Source organism: Phocoena sinus, chromosome 17 (genome assembly GCF_008692025.1).
Source record: "Phocoena sinus isolate mPhoSin1 chromosome 17, mPhoSin1.pri, whole genome shotgun sequence".
In the NCBI taxonomy this organism is placed as follows: domain Eukaryota; kingdom Metazoa; phylum Chordata; class Mammalia; order Artiodactyla; family Phocoenidae; genus Phocoena; species Phocoena sinus.
In genome coordinates this window covers 30,678,200-30,705,861 of record NC_045779.1, presented here as the reverse complement: position 1 = coordinate 30,705,861, position 27,662 = coordinate 30,678,200, and the positions used below count along the sequence as shown (strand labels likewise).

The 27,662-nt window shown below is 31.3% G+C and overlaps 1 protein-coding gene across 1 annotated transcript in view; it reads right to left on the bottom strand.

Moving 5' to 3' along the window:
- Positions 1-210: 210 nt before the first annotated feature.
- CNBD1 (cyclic nucleotide binding domain containing 1) overlaps positions 211-27,662 on the bottom strand; it is a 414,607-nt gene continuing 387,155 nt past the window's right edge. The window contains 2 exon segments of the mRNA XM_032609565.1: positions 211-461; positions 2,047-2,160. Of these exon segments, the coding sequence (XP_032465456.1) occupies positions 211-461; positions 2,047-2,160 (365 nt within the window).

Genomic DNA, 27,662 nt, shown 5'->3' with positions numbered 1-27,662 from the left:
TATATATATATATTCCAGAAAAGGAGAAAATGTTGCTATTAATGGTAACTTGGGAATTGGCAGAGAGATTTTAGTAATTTAAAATCAGTCTTTTAAAATATTGCTAATATATTCTAAAAGTAGCACAATTAAGTCAGATAGACTATGAAGTTATAAAGGGGGTTATATATAGATATGCTGTCTCTGTAAATAACATACATACACCCATACTTACTTGAGTGTCTCAATTTGTCTGTGAAATATGTCTACTCTTGCCAAAAACTCATCAAATAAAATGGTATAACAGTTGAAATAAAAGACATTTATGTATTTACCAAGTAGGTCCTTATCTTCAATAATTGCCATCTCAACATCTTTTCCAGTAACTATTGTGTATGTGAAAGGAACTTGAAGAACACTATTCTCACCAAAAGACTCCTTCTCCTTAAGTTGACCCATATACACAAGTTTCGTATTTTTTTCTGTAAGAGATATAGTAAATGATGTTTAATGAAATCACTTTCATATAATGGATAAATAATTTTGGTATATGGTATTTAAAATAAATTAGCAGTTTCATGCAAATCAGAGAACATTTATTTATATATGTATTTAAATTATATTAGAAAAATAATAGATTGGTGAGAACTTCAGCATATCTAAGACAGTTGAAGACACTGTAGTTTAGTGATCTAGAAATTAAATGTATTAATACACCAAGATGTTTATGAAATCTTGAACTCATTCCATTTTTTAAGGTCCTAGTATACTGTTTTGTAAGCATAATTTAGTATGCTTTGTGAACCACCACCATTTGTTACCTCAATTCCAGCTGCAAGGCACAGTTGTTGAACCAGCAGAGAATAATGAAAATAAGCAGAGAGTGACAGGAATGGAACTGATGAGATGATTAACTGCAAAAGATGAGATTCTACCCTAACTTTTTCGTATAAATAAAAAAAAGAAAAATGGAAAGTGAGTTTGACTCGGATAACTAGCAGTTTAAGTCCAAATAAGGAATTTTGTGGAAAAGATCTGACAATAGTTTCAATATGCATAGTTCTGGAGAAAAAAATTGAAACTCCAAATTATCTTTTCAGGGAGAGCCCAACAGTATTAAAACAAGGATGAGCTGCTGAGCAGTAAGATAAAAATAAAAAAAAAAAAATAGAATGTAGCCCTCAGGATAGGACAGTGACAGAACTCAGAAGAGGTAAAAGCCTTTATTAAGTACCCTGGGGTCAAAAGCCAATAACTAACTAGTTGATATGCCACTTATATAAATGGAAAATCTTCACACTGCATATGACTAGTACAGCAAAATTCAATGAAGTTTGCATATTAAATTGAATTACGTTGAAGACTGCCTAACCATCCAAAATGGATTAGTTCTAACTTTTCTGTCACTGTGTATTAGTGTTTTGCCTATTCTAGAACTTCATAAAACTGGAATCATACAGAATGCACTGTTCTGAGTTTGACCTTTTTGCCCAACCTAATGCTTTGAGATTCATCCATATTCTTGTACGTATCATAAATTCTTTTTATTGAGGTATGACATTCCAATGAATGAATATACCACAATTTTTCTATCCATTCAACTGTCAAAGGATATTTGGATTACCTACAGTTTCTGGCTTATGAAGATTCATGTAAGTCTTTTTGTAAGCATATATTTTATTTCTCTTGAGTAAATATCTAGAGTGGAATTTCGGGGTCATATATTAAGTGCATTTTAACCAATCTGATATGCTTATAGAAGTACTTTGTTGTAGTTTTAATTTGCATTTATCTGATAAATAATGATGTCAAGCATCTTTTAATGTGCTTCTAGGTTGTTCCTAAGTCTTACAATTCAATATATATTACAACTTATTTTACATTCCTGCATCTTACAACTCAGTAAAAAGAAGAAAATAAATGCAACAAAAATTAGTCAAAAATTGAACAGCTATTTCACAAAAGAAGACAAGTAATAAATGACCAATAAACACAAGAAAACATGTTCAATATCTCCTATTCATTAAGATAGGCTAATTGATTAAAAAGAATACATAAATTTAAAACTTACCACTTTTCTTGATTGTGGTTTTGAAAGTCCTACAATACTTCTGCAAATCTTACAATATCCAGAATTAATATAAGCCACAAAAGAGATTATATTTCCACTTTACACTATCACTGAAAACAAAAGAGAATTCATTATTTCACACATTTTTATAAGAAATTATTTTAGATATTTTGACAATAAAAGTTGACATTTAATTCAACAACTATTGAGTAAATTTCTTAATGAATGACAGTTTATAGGCAGTCCTCTGTATACGATAAAAATTTACATCTGATATTTATATCAGCAACTAATACAGAAGTAAATATTGACAAGAATTTGGCAGTAAAATCAATGGTGTGCTAGTAAACTGTATGGTGGAAGAGAGGAAGATGAGTGTGGGGCAAGCCCCAAGCCATAGCATTTGCTGATTTTCATGGTGTAGGTATTTTTACCATGGCTAATTTGAAACTGCCAATGGTTTAACAACTGGCTCAAAAAATCTCTGAATATTTAACATTTGGATCTTCAGAGCTCAAAGTGTATAATAAAAAAAATAAATAAGAGGTTATTTAATTGTCACCAGTCATTTATTTTGTTTAAATAAAAATTTATGGTAACTCTTCTACTGTCTTATATTTTGTTTCTTACAGCCAAACAATAATATTATAAAGTTATCTTCCAATATCAAAGTATAATATAGCTGTAGAATTATGTGTAAATTGTATAGACATGGGAATTTTTTCATAGATCCTACTCTTAAAAGTAAAGAGTAGTGTTTTGCCAAGATGTTATATGATTGTAGAGACTGTTTTACTTCTTTTAGTCAATCAGCAGGACATAAAGGAAGGTATAGAGTCTCCTGGCAATTGTTACAGGTAAGAGAAGCATGCACTTAGATAGTAAAGAAACCCATTATTTTTAACTGTTAGAGCTGCACTACTGTAAATCTTTTCTTGAAAGTCAAGCCTTACATAGATCATAGAGAAGCATACATAATATCAAAGTGAATAAAGATCATGGGAATTTGTATTAAAGGCAAGTTAACAATGAAAAAGCTGAATCACTGCAGCAAAATGTATGAGGCAGTCTTACTCCTTATAGGGGACATTTACTGCCTCAGTAATTGTCTATGGTCTCTGTACTAATCATAGAAAATGTTTATCTTAATGAAGACAACACAGAAAAACTGTTTTCATCTAGGTAAGCAGTCTGAATTTAATGACATTTAAAAAAGTCTCATCACACTTAAGAAATTTTAAATATTACTTTTTGACTAGAAAAACAATCATACCAATGCCTGTAAAAACTTAACACCTTTCTCTTTTGTTTCTTAATTTTAATTATTTAGCCTCTAAACCTGTTTCCCATTACAAAGAACTTATGCCAGTGATGTCAAGATAAATGTTGTCATCTCTATACCCTTTCCTCTTGGGTTACATAGAAAGCTATGAACAACATAGAAAGATCCAAAGGATTATAATACAATTTTAAATGAAAATATTTAGTCATGGACTATATAAATGACATTTTATTCATTATTATTTAAAGGTAATATTCAGGAAATAAAGTTGATTTATATTTAAAAACAGAGTTTCAGTTTAGGAAGGTGAAAAATTTGGGAGATGGATGATGGTGAGAGTTGCACAACAATGTGAATGTACTTAGTGTCACTGAACTGTACAATTAAATATGGTTAAAATGGTATGTTTTATATTATGTGACTTTTACCAAAATAAAAAAAAATTAAATAAGGTTTTAAAGAGCCTCATCAAAACTCAAACTCATATTCTAAAACCTGAAAGCATTAGACCTTTATGAAAAGAAAAAACTTGACTTTATCTTAAAAGCAAATTAGAAAGAGAAGAAAACCAGAAGGATTCATAGAAAGTGAATATCATGTATTGTTCTTTTCCTTCCTGTTGTTTTTCATGTGCCAGGAAATAGTCACAAGTCTAATAAAACTATTTTATTCCAATTTTCAGATCAGTTAGAAGAAGTCATGATAAGAAGGATAATTCCCAACTGGCTATTAACATCAACACTGGGACAGTTAAGGTCTCAGTTTAAATGGAAACTAGTGATTAGAAAGATTGTTAAAGGACATCTTCTTAATTAAGATAAACTCAAGTCCATTAGCCTAACAGACCAAAACACAGTTTTGGAGAAGTGTGTCTGAGTATCAGCAAGACTGATGCAGCTTCAAGCAGAACATGCATTAGCTTAATGGATACCATTTCTCCTTGTAAAACTCGAGTACTAGAAAAAGAACAATATAAAAAAAGTAGTGCTAATGAATGCTATTTTTGAACTTTAATGTCAATTTGGGGAAACATTTTTGAACATGTTTTCCTTATGAATATATTTTTTGCTTTCCTAAAGTGTTAAGAAAGATCTTGGTTAAAAAGGACCTTGCATTTACTGAGTATTTCTATAAGGGTCCATACTAATGAAACTTTAACCAATATTAAACACTACTTATTTTAAAATGCATATTTATATGAAGATAAATAGCATTTATGGATAAATGGAAGCAAATCCTGAACAGAAATGCATATCAGAAAAATTGAACACTGATTAATTATCTAATTTCCATTTATACTACACATTCTGAATTCATGGCACATTAAGATAAGTCATTCTTCTAAAGTATGAGTACTATATGTAAAATACTGTCATGCATATTAAATACCTGCCACTTTGCATAAGAAATTAAAAATAAGTGAGCATTTCTCTAATCACACAAACATGAGATTTGGAAAAAAGTTGTACTAATTATTGATAGAGGAAATCCAGAGAAATATGGGTGAAAGAAATTTAAATTTTAAACACACCTCAGAAACTATTCCAAGAAAAGAATTTACTAATATAATACATTTATAGAATTTCACAGAAAATAACAGAGTATGACTTGTTACTTATTGAAAATTAGGGCAGATGAAGAAGGTCCAGACTTGGTGTTAAATTCCCTCCACCCCTCTCTCCTTCCCCTTCTTCCCCCATTATCCCCTTTCCTCTATCCCACGCTCCAAGATAGGACAAATACTGGGGCTTAGAGCCTTTTACAAGTCAGGGCAGAAGGGATTATGGAGATTTGATGCCCAGCCTGATAGCCAAGAAAGCCATACCCTTACCTCAACTCTCTCACCAGATTCAAATCTTCATTCAAATCTCACCCTCTCATGACTCTGCTAGTTTATCCTACAGTTTAACCTGCTATTACCAGCTCCCTTACCCGACTCTGCTTTTTTTCCTCATGGTTTTAACATCTAACATACTATCTAATTTACTGATTTATTTCTTGTGCTTACTGTATATTACATCCTCTAGCCACTAGGATGCAAGCTCCATCAAGACAAGGATTTTTATTTTTATCTTTCTTTCATTCATGTATTTGCAAAGTAGCCATTCAATAAATATTTGATGAACAAATGCAAGGTCTCAATATTAAATTGCAACTTCCTCAAAAGGTTAACTGAGCACGAGAGGAAGCTCAGAATATGGTAGCTTAGGTTTTTATGGAACCAAGTTGCACAACTAAAAATTTTGGATGAAATATTTTTAAATATATGAGGTGGTAAAAGGAAAAAAAAAAACCCTCAAAAGCCAGAAATAAAAAGAAAGTGCAGTCACAGAGGTAAGATAGCCCTAGAGACAGTGGCAAAGTCTGTCTGAGAGATCAGATGTGGACATCCTCCTTCATAAATCCTTCAAGAACAATATTCTTGGGGGGTGAACTTGAAAAAGCCCACCTTACAAAGAGAATTCCTGAAGATATTTTCCTCTCTTACTGGTGGTGCTAAAAGGAATGGAAAAAGAGAAGAGAAAGTCTCTCTGAAAATTCCTAACCATAGCTCATGATATTGGGGCTAGAATCTACACCACGTGTGAGGCATCAAAGATTTATTTTGTAATTTTGTTGATTTGCAACTCTAAATGCCTGGAAAAAAATTCTTTCTGGATATATTAATGTTTATCCAGGCTTCAAAGAAGTCTAACAGATATGAAGATACTATTTTAGGGAAAATGAGCCCTTAATAAAATATGTATTACCAAATATATTAGGAAACCAGCACCATTAATTATAGTCACCATACTGTTATAAACATAACTATACATACACTCACATTGCTATAGGTTTTTTGTTTGTTTGTTTGTTTGCGGTATGCGGGCCTTTCACTGTTGTGGCCTCTCCCCTTGCGAAGCACAGGCTCCGGACGCGCAGGCTCAGCGGCCATTGCTCACGGGCCCAGCCGCTATGTGGCATGTGGGATCTTCCCGGACCGGGGCACGAATCCGTGTCCCCTGCATTAGCAGGTGGACTCTCAACCACTGCACCACCAGGGAAGCCCCTCACGGGCTTCTTTTACAACAGCAGTGGGGAAAAATCAATCTTCTCCAAACTTTAATGTTCTCCAAACATAACTGTTTCTTTTCGAATTATGGTTTTCTCTGGGTATACGCCTAGGAGTGGGATTGCTGGGTCATCTGGTAGTTCTATTTTTCTTTTTTTTTAGGAAGCTCCACACTGTTCTCCATAGTGACTGTACCAATTTACATTCCCACCAACAGTGCAAGAGGGTTCCCTTTTCTCCACACCCTCTCCAGCATTTATTGTTTCTAGATTTTTTGATGATGGCCATTCTGACCAGTGTGAGATGATATCTCATTGTAGGTTTTTTGGGTTTTTTTTTTTTCTGCGGTAAGTGGGCCTCTCACTGTTGGGGCCTCTCCCATTGCGGAGCACAGGCTCCGGACGCCCAGGCTCAGCGGCCATGGCTCACAGGCCCAGCCGCTCCACGGCATGTGGGATCTTCCCAGTCCGGGGCACAAACCCATGTCCCTTGCATCGGCAGGCAGACTCTCAACCACTGCGCCACCAGGGAAGCCCTACTATAGATATTTTTATGTATTTATGTACACATGATATATACACATTTATAACAATGTCAGAATTAGGAAATATAAAATAAAATTATATTTATAGAAAAGCAAGAGAAGAATTATTCAATTTGATTACCAAAATTAACCAGTGCTTACAGAAAAAACTATAATCAATCCAAACAAAAATATTAAATTAATTAAATATTAAACTAAAAAACTAATGCTATATCCTAAAATTTTTTTATTAAAATTTAGCATTACATCGTGATTTTTTTTTGCATTATAATTAATGTCACGTTTCAAATGGCCATGAATTTAAATATTAGTTTATTTGAATCAAAATTTAAAAATTAAAACAGTCACTTCTTCAGGCAATGTACCAATAGTCCTTAACTACTCTTTATCTTCAGTAGTCAACAGATTTAATTAAGCTCTCCTGTTCTTGACACACTTTTCTGCTCTTCTCATAAGAACTTCCTTTTCTTAGTGCTGAGGATACCCTCAGACTATCCTCTATGTACTGTACAGAAAGAGTCAGTTTTTTTCCTCCCTAAAAACTGTCTCTTCCATTTTCCCAAAAAATGGACAAACTGGTATTTTTCTGGTATTAAACATCAATTCACCTCCATTAAAAAGTTGGATTAAATCTTAGACTTATTTAATTAAACTGGTGTTAGTGTCCAACTTTGAATTCTCTTTATTTTTCCATTCTCTCTCAGTAGATGATACCGATCGATCGATAGATAGATAGATAGATAGGTAGATAGATGATAGATAGATTTTCTATAGACATATTTATGAACACAGAGATTCAAAACTAAAGGTATGAATATATGGATATGGGTATATAGGTGTAGAGGTTGTGTATATACAATATTTCATAGAATTCCATATTTCTCTATTTCTTCTTTACATATACTCTGTCTTTTCATGGTATTTTGCACGATATTCAAAGATCTGCTATACAGATTAAGGTTAATATTACTACTCTTGTTACATAGGTTTTAGTGAGCCTGCTGTTTTCAGAATCACACATTCAGTTTTCTCTTTTTATTTGAATTTGGAGCACTAAGTTGTAATACTGAATTTAATTTCCATCATGCTTGATGATTACTTTAGTAAATGTAAGAAATGTATTTAACTGTGTCTACCATAAAGTAAATTCTGTATACAAGTTTGCTGCTTTCACACTAAATTTTGACCCTCAGGCTTTCCAGATATTCCACCCATATCTGGGCTCTTAATAAAAAATCACTAAAGGAATGAAAGAACCATGAGCAAGAGTCAGCATAAACTCAAAACTATAAATACAGACCTCCAAATACCTCAAACACTAGAATTACCAGAATGTAAAATGCTTATATATGAAATGCTAAATAATACAAAGGTAATTTCTGGAAGGACTTGTGTAAAATAGAAATTTTTCTTATAAGTTTGGGAAAATTCATTAGATCAACTGATGGAGTGTGTTTTTGGGTTTTTTTTTTTTTTAATGATTATTACAATTATTCCTTTTGGTACTTTCTAGTTTTCTAATTCATACTTCTCTTTCATTTGACATTTTATATTTTCTAGAAATATATTCTTTCCATCTAGTTTTTCAATAAGTTAGAATAGACTAGTTTACGACACATACTTCTGAAATCTTTACTGTGTCTTTATTATATTTCATGTGCTTATAAGGCTTTTTCAAAAATGAATTTTTCTAAACAGCATTTTATTTCACAAATAGCTTGTTTCTGTGTAAACATTGCTTCTTAGTTCATTGATCTGTCTTTATTTCATTATTTTTTTAAATTCTTTTTTCTTGTTTTCTAATAAATGTATTTAACACTACACATTTTTTCTCTCTACTGGCCTAACTATACCTCATATATTCTGAAATATAGTGATTTTATTATGATTTGGTTGAGAGTTATTTCTTAATTTCCTTCTTTAATCAGTGGGGTACAGCAACATGTATTTATTTCATTTCCAACATTTGGGACTGTACTTTTTCTATTCTTTTAAGTCAATTTTAAGTTTTCTTGTTTTGTTTTGTTTTACATTTGACTCTGTGTGACCATTATATACAATATATTTTTGTAATTATTCCTTATTTTTTACATGCTGGGGAAAAAGTTCTATTGATGTGGAGTTCTTCATATATATAAAAGTTTGACTTTTTAAAATTGTAATGTTCAGTTTACAGTTAATCTATTTGGTCTCTCAGTTCCTGAGAAAGTTGTGTAACCAAACTACAATGATTATGATTCTTTCTCTTTTTTTTTATCACAATAGTTTTACATTGCATTCTAATCTGCTGTATATTAAGATTCTTTCATCAGCTTAACTCACATAATTTAAATAAATGCATCATGCCATTAATATTTTTCTGTGGCAAGATCTTCTATTTTAATTTTTCCTCTTTTACACTTGTCAGTATTTCCTAGTCAGCTTTCCATTTTAGTATGTATAAATAAATGTCATTATTTTTGAAAGACTCCATAGTATGGAGGTATCATAATTTAGGTCATCATTTTTCTAAAGTTGAGGTTTTAAAAGGTTCCAAGTCTTGCTATTTAAAAATATGCTACAATAAATTTCCTTCCTGGACATCTGCAGATAAGTGCACAGTTTTCTATAAATTAAATTCCTTATAAAACATGTAATAATAAATTCTGATAAATTTTGCTAAATCAGAAAATGAAATCTAAATATTGTTTTAATTGGCATGCCTTTGATATTTACTGAGGATTAAAGTTCATTTATTTATGTATTTACCACTTCCATACTTTTATGAATTTTCATTCATACATACTGCCCATTTTCAATTTTTGTCTTTTTTATCTGTAGTAACTCTTTATATATTATGGTTCTTTAATCTTCATCATTATATACATTGCAAATATTTACTTCTGGTTTCCTAAGAATGATTTTACTTGTTTACAATTTACCACATAATTTTTATGATTTTGTTTGTGGTCAAATCTGTTAAGAGTTTCTTCATAATATCCATAATATCCATAATTATTGAGAAGATTATTACTAATAAAATGATTATATATTGTTTCAAAAGATTTATAGGATTTTGCATTTTAATATTTCCTATAATTTACAATTTGAATAATGTATGAGCTAAGAATTTTCATCTCAAATTGATAGAAGTCCCAAAAACAATTGTTGAAAATTCTATCTTATCCTCATTGATTTGAAATGTCCTTGATTTCATATATAAATTGATATAAAGTTATGAAGGTTTCTCTGAACTTTATTGCAATCCACTTTTTAAATTATTTTACTATTAGAATATGTTTTGATAACTGTGAGATAAATTTTCCAACTGAAATTTTACCAGATTTTCTTGGAACATATTAAATGTTTGCTCTTCCAGACAAAATTATGATGCTGAATATTTATGTTTGTCCCCTTCAGATTCCCTTTCTAACTTTCTCTACTCTGTTGGCTTTTTGTTAAATTTGGCCAATGAGAGGCAAAGGGAGGAGATAATAAATGAGAGAATTTGAGGTAGTTATTTCCCCCATCTGCCATTTTGATGGACTACTGTATAGCAGAGGCTGAATACCTGTACCAAAGACCCCAATTGCCACAGGAAAAACCTGTAGGTACAATGTGTAGTCAGATCCTGATAATTCCTCCCTCCCCTTTCCCCTTCAGACAGACTTTGTAATGATTTCCTACTATTGGAAGTCCCTGGATGCTTCACCATCTTTCGTTAGTTTCCCAAAATCTTACCCTCACTTTTGTAAGTAGTGCATTCCTTAGACTCTCTTTCATCATTCCCATCTATTTACTGCCAGAAGCCCAACTGATACCTACAATTTTCTTTTCAAGTCCCATAGAGTATTCTGACAACATTTTCATTTCCATTCTATTCAATTCATATATTAATTTAGGTAGAAATATATGTTTATCATATTCCAGTCTAGCTTCTATTGTCCCAGTCTTTTTAATACCATCCCCCCAAATTATATAGTTTGTCTCATAAAGGGTTTGCATTTTTCTCTTACATCATTTCTGGACATTTAAAATTCTGTTGATATTTTAAGTGATGTGTCCCATTATTTTGCATAGTTTTTGTTTCTTATATAAATTATGAATTGTTGACTTAAGAAATGGAAATTGATTTTTCTTGGTGTAGTAAAAGAGAAAGTTTTGAAGAAAGGATTGACATTTAACCCAAAGTCAATTACATTTATGGTGCCAGAGTCAGAATAAATCAAGCTCCATAATTGCCATACTTAAGATTTTTATTCCACAAAAGTAGTAGTGAACAAATTTGGGTCAGGTGCCAGATCCACAGAGGATTCCTTTCTATGCAGTAGGGGTTGATCACCAAAGAAGAATTTAGATGGCATTACCAGTGATTGACTATATATATGCTAAGTAAACAGAAACATTTAAAAGAAAACAGTTCAAATAACATAAGAAATGTAAGACTATAATCTTCCAAAAATATTTCTGATTCACTGATATCATTCTTTCTCTTACCTAGCACCATGATGTTAGGAAAAAGATGCATATATATATGTGTGTGTGTGTGTGTGTGTGTGTGTCTGTGTGTGTGTGTGTTTAGCTTGACTTTATCTCACAGGGATCTTTAGAGGACCAAAGAGATAATCTTTATAAATAGAAATAAATTAATAGAAGAAAATTATTTTCATATTTGTGTAGAAAAAGCTTCTTCATTTTCACCTGACAGTCATATATTTTAGCCATAAATTATAGTTAACCATGGTAATTGTCCATTTAACAAGGATACACTGATTAATGACTTCATTCTGATACCACCTAAATATCTACATTGATTTCAGTTCAATTACTTAAGCAATATTATTTTAGAGATGAATAATCATATACTAAATGGACTGGCCAACAAAGTACATGAATAGTATGATGCATTTATCATTTGTACATAGTACAGATTATAATTAAATTTATTCATTATTTGAAATACTGATTTACCTCATTAATTTCACAATAACTAATTTTGATTCAAGATAATATTCCACTTGGTATATCTTAATGTAATTTGGACAGTGTAGGTAAATGGTTTGAGAAAAGAAATTTATTTTATTACATACATTCAGAACACTGGTTATTTATGCTCAAATTAGTTCAATCACTCTATAAGATATTTATGCAAAAGTACATTTCAGTACACCTACTGGTGATCCAGCTTCATTTTTGTACACACTATTCTGACAAGAAAAATGTGTGAAGTTATTTTTTAATATTTTTCAAAACAACTTTAAAAAGATGTGATAAATCCTATTTTCATTTTTTTAAATGGAATATTAATGTTTGATAATTAGATTTTGTGAACTCTTTATATTAATGCTCTTTTATAATATCATTTGTTGATTTTTCTGAAACTATTGTTTTCCTCTTAATCTCATTACTTTCACATGTTAGACAACTCAATATAAATTGCATACCCATAGTTTCTTCTTATTGTTATCTCTATCTTTAACTTAATAATTAATTCATCTTAGATAATTTTTGTTACATGATGTCAAGTTAAATAGCTGACTAAAGTTTTCCCCCATGTGTACAGATTATTTTCTAACACTTTTTTTTTCAGAATTTCTTTTTTTATTTTGTCAGATATATTCAACATACTCAAAACCTAACTTTTATCCTATGCCATATTTGAATTTTAGAATTAGTAGGGTCTGATTTATATATTCTACATAATAAGTTATCAAATCTGTTTTTCTAATAATACTTTTTATTTAAAAAATTACTAGCCTTTCCCCGCTGATGTGTGATACTTCTTCCATTGTATACTATACACTATTCTCCTATACACTGGGCTCTTTTATAAGCTAACAGGCTAAATGGAATGAAATGAAAAAGTTTTAGAGCTTTTAAAAGAAATAAATTTACAGCATGTGTCAAAAATGATGTAATCTTTTAGACACATTGATGAAACATACCTAATTCTAAGAATATTTCTTAAGGAAATAATCAGGTAAGTATTTAAATATATAAGTATTCAAAACTCTGTGTGTAAGGTATTTTATGCAACTTAAATGACAATCAATAGGGAAATGTTTAAATAAAGTACGATAATCCATTGGATATATTATGCTTCCACTAAAATTCATAACTTTTAAAAACTGTTACTTACATTGAATATGGTAATTTTATAACGGCCAGTGGAAATGAGTTCCATTAACTCTATAGTATTCAACTTTGGTTAAAAATATACAAAAGCCATTTGCTTCTGAATTAAAAATTTGGAAAAATATAGGAAAAGTTGATGTCTGTAACAGTCAATGTTTTAAGAGTATAATTATAAGTAACTTATGCTTTGTAATCTTCTGTATACAATAAATGTACATATTGTTTATATATTATTTTCATAATTACATTAAATAAAACATTTTATAAAAGAATTTTAGAACAACTGATTCATAATGTGGTCTCTGGTAGAGGTATGCCATAATTATAGAATAAAAATAAATTGCTTTTGAGCAATATGGTATAATAGGAAGCCTGACCCCCCTCCTTTCTCCCACAGAGACACTGATTCTACAGCAGTCCATGGACCAATTCTACTTGTGAGAAATCCAGAAACTAAATAAGAGGCTCTTGTACTCCAGGTGAGCACAAAACCAGCCACATCAAAGCTGGTAAAGAACTTCATGGCACCCTCGAGCCATAGTCTCTCCCCACCAGTACAGCTCCGTACAATCAGGAGAAAACTCCCAGCTTCTGATTTCTCCCTAGGAAGGGAAAGAAAAGTCTGGACTGTATGTACAAAGTTCTGACCTTTCAGGGGAACTGCCTGAGGGATTGGATTTTGCCTTGTCTCTCTGAGATCATTGACAGAACTCAGCATACTCTAGAAGCCTCGTGGCCTCTGAGAACAAATAAGAACTGGGTAGCATGCTGCTTCTTCAGAACACACATGGTACAGCAGACAAAGTTCAGAACGGCTTGATGGCCTCTCCTTCAGGAGAAAGAGAAGAGTGGTGCATGCACACAAAGTTCTGGCTTTTCAGTGGGTTGCCTGATTTACATCTTGTCTGAATCTAAGCACTAACAGGAATAGGGTGCCAGGTTGAGGTCCACTGAGAACAAAATTTTTCAGTGTGTACCAGAATCTACAGTACCATATATAGACACTATGTGGCACTCCTGATTAGAACTTGGCAAACCTCTTCAACAAGGAGATTATACACACAAGCCTAGACAGAACACATTCCCAGAAAAGGCTTGAAAAATCTTTAGAATATCCAGCTGGGCTGACTGAAGAAGTTCCTCCCTGTACAGAACCATGCCACAGAGACTGGGAGAAATAGTTGATTTTTCAAATTCCAAAGTTCCAGCAGAAGATAACAAGACATACAAAAAGCAGGGAGATATGGGATATTCAAAGGAACAAATTAAATCCCAAGAAAATGACCCTAAAGAAATGGAGAAATATGAATTAGCAGACAAAACATTTAAAATAGCCATCATAAAGGTTTTTTTTAATAAATTAAAAGAGAGCACAAATAACTAACAGAAATCAGGAAAATGATGTATGAACAAAATGAGAATATCAACAGAGATAGAAACTATGAAGAAGAACTAAATAGAAATTCTAGAATTGAAGAATAAAATAACTGAATTGAAAAATTCACTACAGGGCCTTAACAGCTCTTGACTAGATAGAAGAAAGAAAGAATCAACAAACTTGAAGACAGGACTTTTGAAATTACTGAAGCTTAGGAGCAAGAATAAAAAGAAGAAAAAAATGAAGAGAGCTTAATGGACTTGTGGGACATCATCAAATAGAATAACGTATACACTATAGAAATCCCAGAGGAGAAGAGAAAGTGGCAGAGAACCTAGTTGAAGAAATGATGGCTAAAAACTTTTCAAATTTAAGAAAAAGTGGACATACAAATTCAAGAAGCTCAATTCACTCCAACCAGGATAAATCTAAGAAGACCTACACAAAGACACATTATAATAAAACTGTTAAAAGTCATAGACAAAGAGATAGTTTTGAAAGCAGCAATTAAAAGCTACTCATCACATACAAGGAAGTTCTAGAGATCTGTTGTACAACATTATACTTATAATTAACAATAAACTACTTAAAATTGTTGTGGAGGTCTCATGGTTTGTGTTTCTTACACAATAAAAATATAGCGTTGTTAAGATTTAGCCTCTGAGTTACTAACAGTTTTATTACTTCTCCATCAAAATATACCCTGAGTAATATGCACACACACACACACACAAAAAATCTCCTATGAACAAAAATGTCTCAATTGAGATCTTGTTAATCAATCATTGACCTAAGGTAGAGGGCATATAATTTTAACTTTTGACAAAATATTTTTCTCTGTTGAAACTCCAAAATTATGATTACATAAGATGTGTTTACAGAGACAACTGAAAATAGTATCAGAAATATTTTAGTCAAATTCCTAGAGTTATTGAAAATATGTTTTTTCTGAGTTTGAAGACTCATTCTTCTATCTAAAAATGCAACTGTAGAAACAAAACTAACCAGTTAAATTATTTAATTTAATTAAATGATTAGCTTGGACCTCCTTTCTTGAACAAACACTTAAGTTTTTTAAAAAGTCTGAAATACAGTTGACAAGGCAAAAAATGAAAAGTAAAGCAAGTATAAGAGAGTTAAATGTTACTGGATTCTTATTCAAAATATTTCATTTATGTCTTTAGGAGTTAAAAGAACATCTACACAGTGTCACATATGTAAAAAGCAATCAAAATTTTTGTTCATTTCATGTGAAACTTGAACTTGATTTAGAAGGTGTCATTATTCTAAGAAACCTTCAAGCTAGTAGACATATTTTTTTTAATTTTATTCAGATCATTTTTAATTTTATTCAGATCATTTTGAGAGTAGAACTACTACTCAAAAAGAAAAAAGACATAAAAACCTGAAAGGACATCAAAATGAATTATTCAGATTCATACACATTACCCTTATTACCTATTTCAGTGTAATACAAACATTTATAAGCTACATAGAATCTGTTTTTCATGATTGGTTGATTCAGTCTCTATTATTTTCAAACTCTACAATTTGTACTGTTAATTTCTTTCTCACAGAGCAATGTTATTTTGCATCAGGTAGAATATGCAGAAGTTTTGCCTCAGTAGTGGGGAAAAATTAGACCCAAGCTAAATCTAAGAAAGATTAAAAGCAAGATATAAAAATATTGAACTGCTGTCAAGTACTAAACTTGGGCCCTGAGCAAAGTTCAAGAAAATTTGGAGAAATAGAAACAAATATTCATCACTGAAAAAGTAAAATTTAGAATACTTGAAATTCAATGCAGAATTACAGAACATGCATGCAGAAAAAAAATGAGTATATAACTCATAATGAAGAGAAAAATAAGTTAATTCAAAGCATACCAGAAGTGTTATGTGATAGAATAAGAAGACAAAGACATTAAAACCCTTATTATATATGCATCCCATAAACTAGTGGAAATAATGAGCATTTTAAGTAGAAACATGGACAATATATAAATGATGCAAATCAAATTTCTAGAGATGAGAACTAAAATGTCTGATATGAAAAATATAATAGATATAATTTATAGGTTAGACACTGCAGACAAAAAGTTTAGTAACCTTAAAGACATGACAAAAGAAATTATCCAAAATGGAGCAGAGAAGAAAAAATAGAGAATCAAGCGCACACATACATACACACACAAACACACACACACAGAACAGAGCATATTGAGACATGTGATAGGTTTAATTCATCTAATATACATGTTATTTGCATACCCAAAAAAGAATGAGTGAGCACTTGTCTAAAATATTACACATTTAATTAAAACTAATATTCCACCTCATAATAGCAAAATTAAAAAAAAAATTTAAAGTGTACATGGAACATGTACTACATAGACCATATTCTGAGCCATAAAAAAAAAGTCTCAATAAACTTAGAGATTCAAATCATACAAAATATGTTCTTTGACCAAAACAAATTAAATTTAAAATCATTAGCTGGCAAAATCTATAATATTTTGAAACTTAATAACATATTTCCAAATAAACAATGGGTGAAGGAGAAATAAAAAAGGAAAGTTAAAAAGAATTTTGAATAGGATGAAAACAAAAAGAGTAACATTCGAAAATTTGCATATACATCTAAAGCAGTACTTAGAGAGAATAGTAATAAATGGCTATATTAAAAAAGAAGAAAGATCTCAAAACATAAACTTCAGCTTCTGGCTTAAGATACTGAAAGAATGAATTAACCACAAAATACACAGAACAAAGGAACTAATAAATATAGGAGTAGAAATCAATGAAAGAGAAAACAGAAAAACAATAGAGAAAATCAATGAAAACCAAAGCTGGTTCTTTGAGAAGATTAATAACGTTGAGATATGTCTAGCCAAACAGAGCACGAAAGAATTATCATAACAACCCTCAGGTAAGTACTATTATTACCCCCATTTTACAAACGAGAAAAATAACACACAGAGAAGTTACATGGTTTGCTCAATGCCTCACAATTAGAAAGTAGTACAGCCAGAATTCAAGCCCAAATTATCTCCCTCCTCCAGCCATGATTTTAAATATATTTTATTTTATAATGTATATTTATATAATTACAAATTATATCAATTAATATTTGTATAGCTATATTGTATATGGATATGATATAGTAAATAATTATATACAAATAAAATAAATCTCTTTCCACTTTCTGGCACTTTTTCACTTTTCAGTATATCTTGGATATCTTTATGCCTTTGCACATATGGTATGCCTCATTCTTTATATTGGTGGCAGACTCCCACCATAATTTATTAATGTTCCATAATTTATTAACCAGCCCCTTATTGATGGATATTTGCTTCCCAGAGCAAAAAAGTACAATAAAAATTATTGCACATATATCTTTGAATAGACAAGAACACATTTACTGGTAGTATAAATTTTTAGAAATAAAATTTGTTGCATAAAGATTGTTATTTTTTATAGATTTTGCCATATTTGTCTTGAAGCATGTTGCACCAACTGATATGCCTATCTAAGGTGCGTAAGGTTCTTGCTTACCAATGCTAGAAAATCTTCTCTATTAGTGAAATTTTGAATGTTTACAAATGTGACAAGTGGAAAATGTTAATTAAATAAAAATGAATATTTGAAATGATTAGCAAAGGTAAGTTATGCAAGATTTTTCATTCCCTTATTGAGAACTGTCTTTTCATTCTCTTTTCTTCATTTTCCCTCTCTTTCTCTCTCCCTCTCTTTGACCACTTGAGATTTTACAATTGATTGGTAAGAGTCATTTTATATTAAAAATAACTTATGTATAAGATGTACAGCAACTTTATCAACTCTCTGTATATTTATACTTTATGGATCATATTCATGCAGAATACTGAATTTTTATTACTCTGAAATTAATATTTCAGTATAATATTTGAAATTTCAGTTTCAAAAAGGTATTTTACCTTTTTCTTTAGTCATGTTTAAAAGAGCTTCCCCCACCAAAGATTAGGAAATACATTTGCCAATGTTTTCTTATAGCAGTGTTATTATATCCTAGATTACACAGAGGCTTTTAATCCACCTGAATGTATCTGCCTCTGTTTACTACTTGTCCAACAATCAAGCATTTAATAAACTATCTTTTCTCTACTCTTTTGCAATAACTCTTCTATATTATACTAAATTGCCATATTTTTTCTACTTCCTTAGTCTTTTGATTAATCTGCTAACCTAATAAAATATTTGATTTATATTACATTCAGTATTTTAAATGTATCTAAGTTTTTACACGTTTAATATTTTGTAGACATTAGTATCAACATAATCAGCTTTCAAAAAGTCCTACTGCTATTTTTTATTAAGTTCACATTGGGCTAATAAATTTACTGTGATTTGCAATGATGTGTTTTCCTATTCAAGTACAGGTTATGACTCAACTATACTTATTTTATGTAACACAGTTGAGATTTATTATTTTTTAAAATACTTTCATATTTCTTGTCTATTTCTATACATTTGATATTTTGGCTATTATATATGTAACTTCATTTAAAATTTATAAATAATATGAAATAAATTTTAAATATTAATCTTGCAACTAATTATCTCATTAATTCCATGTTTTCTAACGATTTTCTCATTGACTCTCCACAAATATTCAACTATATAATAATATAAATAAGTAATAGTGATTTCACCTTCTTTTTCAAGTTCATGCTATTATTCATTTTACTTAAAAATGTTAGTAAACTCATCAATTTAATGAGAATGTTTCTGGTATTTACTATCAAAAATATACCTAACTTCTTTTTTGAGACAGATAATTTTATCATGTTATGGAAATATTCATATATTTTTATCTTGTTAAGAATGTGTGTCAGAATTTCCTCAAATGCTTTTTAACTGCCATGAAGATATTATGGTTTTTCTACTTTGATCTATATTTTAGTGAAATACACTAATATCATTTTTAAAAATATTGAGCTAGTTCTCACTGAATTCCTAGAATGAACCAATTTTTTTGATGTATTATTCTTTAAAGTACTGCTAGATTATGTTTTCCAATTTAACTTTTAAGGTTTTTATATTGATATTCACATTTGAGATCCCTACATAGTCATTTTTTAAAATTATCTTTGTCAGTTTTAGCTTCCATGTTATACTGAATTTGAAAGAGAGCATTGATATCATCTGCTCCTTGAAAATTTAATCAAATTAACCAACTTTAGGCATATTAAAATATTCATAATATTATTACAGTGTGCTTCTGGTACTCAGCAAGGATCTCTCCAATATTCTAGAAGAGGTTACTATGATCAGTCTTCTTAAAAAAAAACAAAAAAGACAAAGCAAAACCAAGAGGTTATACTAGACAATGCAAAAACCAAAATGGAAGTTAAGACTTTTTTTGTCGATGTATATTACTCAAATTATTTCTATTGCTGACATATCTTTTCTAATGCCATTATATGGGAAGAGTGACTAAACTGTTAAATTTATATAACTAATCTATTTTTCTATCTCTTTCCATTTAAAAAAATAATTTTTAAAAGCTGCATGTAACTTTTTAAAATCTGGTAAAGAGAACATCAGAACAAAATATAAGGTATCAGAACTCCCTGTGATAAACAAAAATGTCACTTTCTTCATAAAGATATCCCAGGTTATACATGACACTGAATGAGTAGTTTAGGTAGTTTTTAAAGTGATACTCTTGTGGTTCACATACATTAAAAACTATTGATAGCATCTTCATGATTGAAAGATTTGTTCAATCATTGTATATTATATTTCTACCCTTTAAAACTGTCTTAAGGGCTTCCCTGGTGGCGCAGTGGTTGAGAGTCCGCCTGCCGATGCAGGGGACACGGGTTCGTACCCCGGTCCGGGAAGATCCCACATGCCGCGGAGTGGCTGCACCCAACAGCCATGGCCGCTGAGCCTGCGCGTCCGGAGCCTGTGCTCCACAACGGGAGAGAGAGGCCCGAGTACCGCAAAAAAAAAAAAAAAAAAAAAAAAAACTGTCTTAAATATTTGCATGAATTAAATTCAATTAAATATTTACATTAATTAAATTAAATATGCATGAATTAAATAAGGGGCCAAAGTACTTCTTGAGAATAACTGCTTATGCACATAAAATTGTTCTGTGTAAAATGCCTGAATAATTATTGTCATATTATTCAAACATATGTCATTCATTATTGAATAGCAACCCAAATTTGATTTATATTTTATATTCTCTGGCAAATATTATCTCCAGATAAGTTTCAGCAATATTTTATAAAATGATATTTGTCAAGCAAACATAAGTGGATTAATATTAATATAGTATGTCCGAAAGGAAGCAAGCCTCTCAAGTTCAATAACACTTAGTCCTGTCTAAAATAGAATTTAGGTACATGGTATTTTAATATAAAGCCTATCCAAACTTTCTGAGTGAAGAATTGACTATATGTTAAAATAAACATTGGAAGATGGCACTTTCCTCATAAACATGGTGAAAATTTAAATAATAAAAATATTTTTTTTTAAAAAGTATGCCATTTGAGAAGTTTAAGTAGAACTGTTGTAGCATTTAAGCCTAAATTTATATTTTTCTCAGAGCAAATATTACTCTCATAGCTCTAGCTATCTCCTAAAAGCTCCTGTAAAATTTGGGAACCTAAAGAGATCAGACGAGAAATACAGGTCTTTGACATGGCTGCCCTCTACTGATCCAAGATTTGTCTTGGTTCAACAAAGGACTTTTATGGAGTATTATTTGAAACTTCTAAGTGTTCTAAAATTTTAGATTTAATAAAAACATATAAATAACACTTTTTAATTAAAGTTTGTAAATCAACATATGGACTTAAAGAGTAATTAATTACCCACGTGGCTGTCATTGGCTGTAGAAATGCCAAAAATTTAAAATAGGAAATAAGAATACTGTAGTCACAGGTAGATTGCCCTTAGCAGTCTTAATTTTCTTTCTTTTTACAAACAATGTAAATATCCACTATATTTCATAGGAGTTGAAGATCTGATCATTTTGTCATTAACTAGTAGTTAGGGAAACCTTGAATAAACATTTGTTTGGGATCCAAAATATATAGCAATACCACAGATATAAATTCAGTATTGTCAATATTTAAAGATATAAAGCTAATCACGTGGTTATTATCGTAAAAGAATAAAGAAGGTTGTGCGTGTGTAACTCACACACAGGCATGAGAAATAGTTAAAGCAAAAAGACTGCAACCTTGGAGTAAGGTATCAATTTGTGAAAAATAGATTATCTCAAAGCCCTCATATGGCACTTTGAGGAGATAGAACGTACAGGAGAGTAATTGCTTTTAAAAAATGGGGAAAGTCTTCCAGTTATCGCTCACTCCAAGAAATTATATAGATGATAGATGTAGATTTTTCCCTTGTTGAAAGTATGGACGCTTACAAAGCTTTTATAATAAACATGAGCAAGAGTCATTCTAGAGATTCCAGAAAATTCATTCAGGGGATTACATTTCGTGAAGTCATATGAAGGCAGTTGCAAATATAAATACATGAAGCATGTCACTAGAAACATGGCCTCTGATAAATTTGGAGGAAAGTTTGTAATTTAAAGACCAAACCTAATAGCAAGATAATTCTTTTTTTGGTACCAGGAAATGACAGGTCTTATGGGGGTTACAGGGGGATGAAGAAGCAGAAATGATTTGGGATCATGAAGAAATAGAATCACAAAGAAGACAAAGAATAGCTGGGCCCAAAATGAGGCAGTTCTCACTAATTCTGCCTAAGTGCTGCATAAATACTTTAAAGAAAGTTATGTAATACCACACTCCCACTTGGATGAAGCATGTGCTTTTGTTGTCTCAGCAGCTCTGTAGAAACACACTTATCCTCTTTCACAGTCCAAGTGGTTCAAGGAGGATTTTACCATTTTCCAGGGGCAGGGCTGTGATCCAACCCCAGCTGAACAATAAATTCCATCCCCTATCCAGAGTGACTTGTTCAGAGTGTACATGCAACACAAGCCCAGCCAGTGAGTCATACCAGATTTTTCCTGGAACAATCAGGAAAAGAAACTTTTTCACAGGGATTGTTGGCTGTAACAAAAATGTATCCTGTAACTATTTCTGCCATAACATGAAAAACTTGCTAGGGAAAAAAACAAACAGAAAGCAAAACAGAATGAGGGACTAAAACAAATAATCACAGTGAAATTAGTTCAGATCTTGGATCCAGGTATTTCTGAAGGATAAATTCCTGACTTCCCAGTTATAAGTATCAATAAATTATTTTTTGTTCATTATTATTTTTTACTCTTGATTCATTGAGTTTGATTTCTGTAATTAAAATGCAAAAATACCTAATAAAATATATTAAAGTTAGAATCCATAATGTCTTCCTGGGCACTGATCTTCCTTGCTAGGCTCTGATCACTTAAATTTTTAACCAAAGTTCTCTTAACCAGACTCCATTTAACATGTGTGCCAAGCTAAATGACTCTGTAAACATGACACATGCCCTTGTCTAATTGAATATCTGTGGCTAGTAAGTAGCACTTTAATAGCCTCATGTGCTTCAATTACCATCAAATGAGTTGTATTCTTGACAACAGTCAATTGTGTTTGTTAACAAATGCTGTTCATATTATTTGCATTTTTCATTGAAATTAAAATTTTATCAAATATTAAATCAATAAATATTCTATGTGTGAAAGAGTTCATGTTTGTATGAAATCTAAAGATGAATCTATCTATCTAAAGATGAATCTATCAGAAAGACTAACAGTTGTGAATTGCAAAATAAAATATCCTAAGTAGATATAGGTAAGAGCCTGAGTAAAGCAAAACAAAATTTACTCTTCACAAAAGATTTTACTTCTTGTTCCTCTTTAAATGAATTAATACTAGAATTCATGGGTGTACAAAAAACATACACATCTCTAATGTAGATCCATATTAATACAAAGAGGCCTTCTCCCTCCATCAAAACATGAGAAATAGGGACTATGTAGTAAAAATTTAAAATGAAATAAAAGGCTTAAACTGCTGATAAGTCATTTTATATGATTCTCTAATTTTGTTTCATTTAGATTACCACTTACTGGTCCTAACATACCAGTACATCTATAAAGTTTCAGCCTCTTAGAAGTTAATGTGCCTAGCTTTCAACTCAACAATTTACTGTATAACTTTTTTTTCAGTTCTTCAATATGGATTCTAAGCTCAGTGAGGTCAGGTACTACTTCTAATAACTCTAAAGAGTTCTGGGTTTTATATATTGTAAATACTTACTGATTCAGATATGAATCATTTTCATTATAACATTTTTTATGTCTAGTCTCTTTGCACACAGAAATAATTTTTTGTAAAAATAAGCTTCCTTTCTTGAGAATATTAATAAAATTAATCCATAAATATTTTTAAATATTTTATGACAGAAAGTATAATTATATTGAACTTTTGGTGCATATCTATATTTTTTAAACTGCAAGTAGTGCTAACTTGTAGATGACTGATTTACATATGTTCTCTATGTGTTAACATTCACATAGTTAAATCAAGCGTCCAAAGGGCTAAGAAAATGTCTTGTTTCACTTCCACTATTTTTTTCTTCTAGTTTTATTGAGATGTAATTGACATATGGCACTGTGTAAGTTTTAGATTACAGCAAAATGATGCAATTTACATACATCATGAAATGATTATCACAAGTTTAGTGAACATTCATCATCTCATATAGATACAAAATTAAAGAAATAGAAACAAAAATATTTTTCTTGTGATGAGAATTTTAGGATTTACTCTCTTAACAACTTTCAGTGTTAATTATATTTTCATGTCATACATTACATCCCTAGCACTTATTTATCTTATAACTGGAAGTTTGTACCTTTTGATTGCCTTCATCCAATTCCCCTCCCCCTCACCCACCTCTGATAACCAGAAATCTGACCTCTTTTTCTATGAGTTTCTTTGTTTGTTTTAGAATAATTGACCTACAACACTCTGTTAGCTCCTATTACACAATATAGTGTGATTTGATATTTCTATACTTTTCAAAATGATCACCACGATAAGTCGTTGTGATATGTCACCATATAAAGATATTACATAGCTATTGACTATATTCTCCACACTGTACATTTCATAACTGTGACTCATTATTTTGCAACTGGAATTTTGTACTTCTTAATCTCCCTCACCTATTTCTTCAACTATGCTTTGTTTCTCATTTTTTCTCCATATTAACAGCCCTCGTTTTTCTGTAGTTACAATGCTAATCCAAGATCAGGTCTATGGTGCTGTGATGTTACAAGTACAAGGAGAAAAGGAGGGAGGGGTGGAAGCCCACTGCCACCTCACTGCAGGGGTTAGTGTGGCTGAAATTCATCTCATGTCTCCATCACCATGCTGTGTGCCCTGGCATGGGGCTGCATCTGCCAAGAGAAAGTTGTGCATTTTTTGGTTTACACAGTGGTGACATATGGTCTGGGGTAGTTTCCGTAGCTAATCCTCATTCTGTCTCATATTTAGACTGAGACTTCTGTCCTCATTCTGTTTGTAAACAAGCCAGGGACCCAATAATCTTTACCAAATATACAATCCAAACTCCCTTCAATCTATTGTTTTCTGGGTAAAGTATTTGAGTCTAATTCAGGCTTGTGTGTACCCAAAGACTTAATAGTTTCATTTACACTACTCTCTGTAAGGCCTAAATGAAAAAAAGAAGGGAACAGAATGTTATGAGGATCTTTTTAACCATATGTCTATTTCTCCGTATTTATTACAGCAATAAAAGTTTCTTAAAACATCAGTTTTGTGTTTCCTTCTGAAAGAGAAAACAGGGTACATTCTATAAATGGCATGTGATCTAACCAGAGCATGGGGACTAGAGAATTCTGGCCAGAAGCAGATGCAGAGTAGTAAACATTGATGAAGGGAGGTTAATCCCCAGAGCTCACAATCACAAATTTTGTGCTGCCTGGAGTCTGACACACCTAACTCTGCTATCACATAGGCAGTTGATTTTGACTTTTCTTAACATCAAAACACATCTTGGAGGGCTTCCCTGGTGGCGCAGCCGTTGAGAGTCCACCTGCCGGTGCAGGGGTTCGGGAGGATCACACATGCCGCGGAGCGCTGGGCCCGTGAGCCATGGCCGCTGAGCCTGCGCGTTCGGAGCCTGTGCTCCGCAACGGGAGAGGCCACAACAGTGAGAGGCCCGCGTACCGCAAAACAAAACAACACATCTTGGAGAAATAATGTAATATAATGGAAAGAGGATTCATTTTCTCATTAATCCATTCTGGATTTCATATATGATATTTACTAAAAGTCTAATCTTTGAAAAATACATTTTTGAACTTTAGATTTCCTTAATATCAGTTTCCCTTAATAAAGTTTTCCTTTATTTAAAAAGTATTTATAAAATTTTTTGAATATTCTTTTCTCAAATAAATTGTTATAGGATGCCTTTTAATACTAAGTTCCCTGATGCTTATAGAATACAATTTCATTTGTATAAATTCTACATTAATAATTTTAGAAATATTATAAATATCACTTTATCAGGCCATTAACATCTATGAAGGTAAAGTTTTGTGGTATCTGTTTATTAGCATAATATAGTCTTTAAAAATGAAAATACAAATATTACATGTAAATATATTTTCATTTTCCTGAGGTAATCTTACCTCCCACACACACATGCACATACACACACACTTTCACTCATCTGTAAATGTATAATTCCAGAGAAATTTAGGACATTCAAATGTCACAGTTAGGAAAACAAATTTATAATGACATGGTTTACCTTCTTAGCTATAGTCACTTTTTGGGAAGTAGTCATAATGATTTGTAAGATCTTTTAAAAAGCAGCCATATAGTTCATCTTTACTGTCAGTAGTTTTAAAAATCCAGTTCTGTAAATCTGTTACACCAAGATTTTTGCCTCTTTTCATGTTTTGCTATAGCAGGAATAGTATTTCATGTTCTGAATCTGTGCTGTCCAACATGGAGGCACTAGCCATGGGCACCTGTTGAGAATTGGAAAGCAGCGTGGCTAAGCAGAGATTTGCTGGATGTATAAAACACACAGTGGATTTTGAAGATTTCATATATACATTTACTCTTAATAAAATGATGTAAAGTATCTAATCAGTAATTTTATGTTGATTGCCGATTGAAATTAGATATATTTAGTTAAATATACAGTAGTTCACCCTTATCCATGGTTTTGCTTTCTGTGGTTTCAGTTACCTGTAATCAACAATGGCCTGAAAATATTAAGTGGAAAACTCCAGAAATACACAATTCATAAGTTTTAAATTGCAACTCCTTCTGAGTAGCATGATGAAATCTCACACCACCCTGCTCTGTCCTGCCCAGTATGGGTGTGTCCTGCCCATTAGTCACTTAGTAGTCCTCATGCATATCAGATCAGCTGTTGTGCTATCATGGTGCTTGTGTTCAAGTAACCCTTATTGTACTTAATGATGACCCCAAGGTGCAAGAGCATTGATGCTAGCAATTCAGATATACCAAAGAGAAGCCATAAGTGCTTCCTTTCGGTGAACAGGTAAAAGTTCCTGAATTAATAAGGAATGAAAAAATATACTATGCTGAGGTTGCTATGGTAAGAACGAATCTTCTGTCTGTGAAATTGTGAGGAAGGAAAAAGAAATTTGTGCTAGTTTTGCTGTCACACCTTAAACTGCAAAAGTTACAGCCACTGTGTTCGATAAGTGCTTAGTTAGGATGGAAAAGACATTAACTTTGTACAGCAAGATATTTTGAGAGAGAAAATCAACACTCACATAACTTATTATAGTATATTGCTATAATTGTTCTATTTTATTATTTGTTATTGTTGTATATCTCTTATTCTACCTAATTGTTAAGTTAAACTTTGTCATATGTATGTATGTATAGGAAAAAACATAGTATATATAGGGTTTTGTACTCTCCACAGTTTCAGGTATCTATTGTGGGTCTTCGATTGTATTCCCCCATTGATAAGGAGGGACTACTGTTTATTAAATTTAATTTCATTTGTTTCTTTTTACTTTTTTTAAAGGTCACTACTAGAAAATTTAAAATTTATGTGTCTTCTATTATATTTCTATTAGACAGTATTGTTCTAAGATTTATACTTCTTCAAAATCCTATATATATGATTCACATAATCATATATATATGAATCACATTATAATCCTTTATGAATTATATGCTCAGTTTTATGTTTTTTAAAT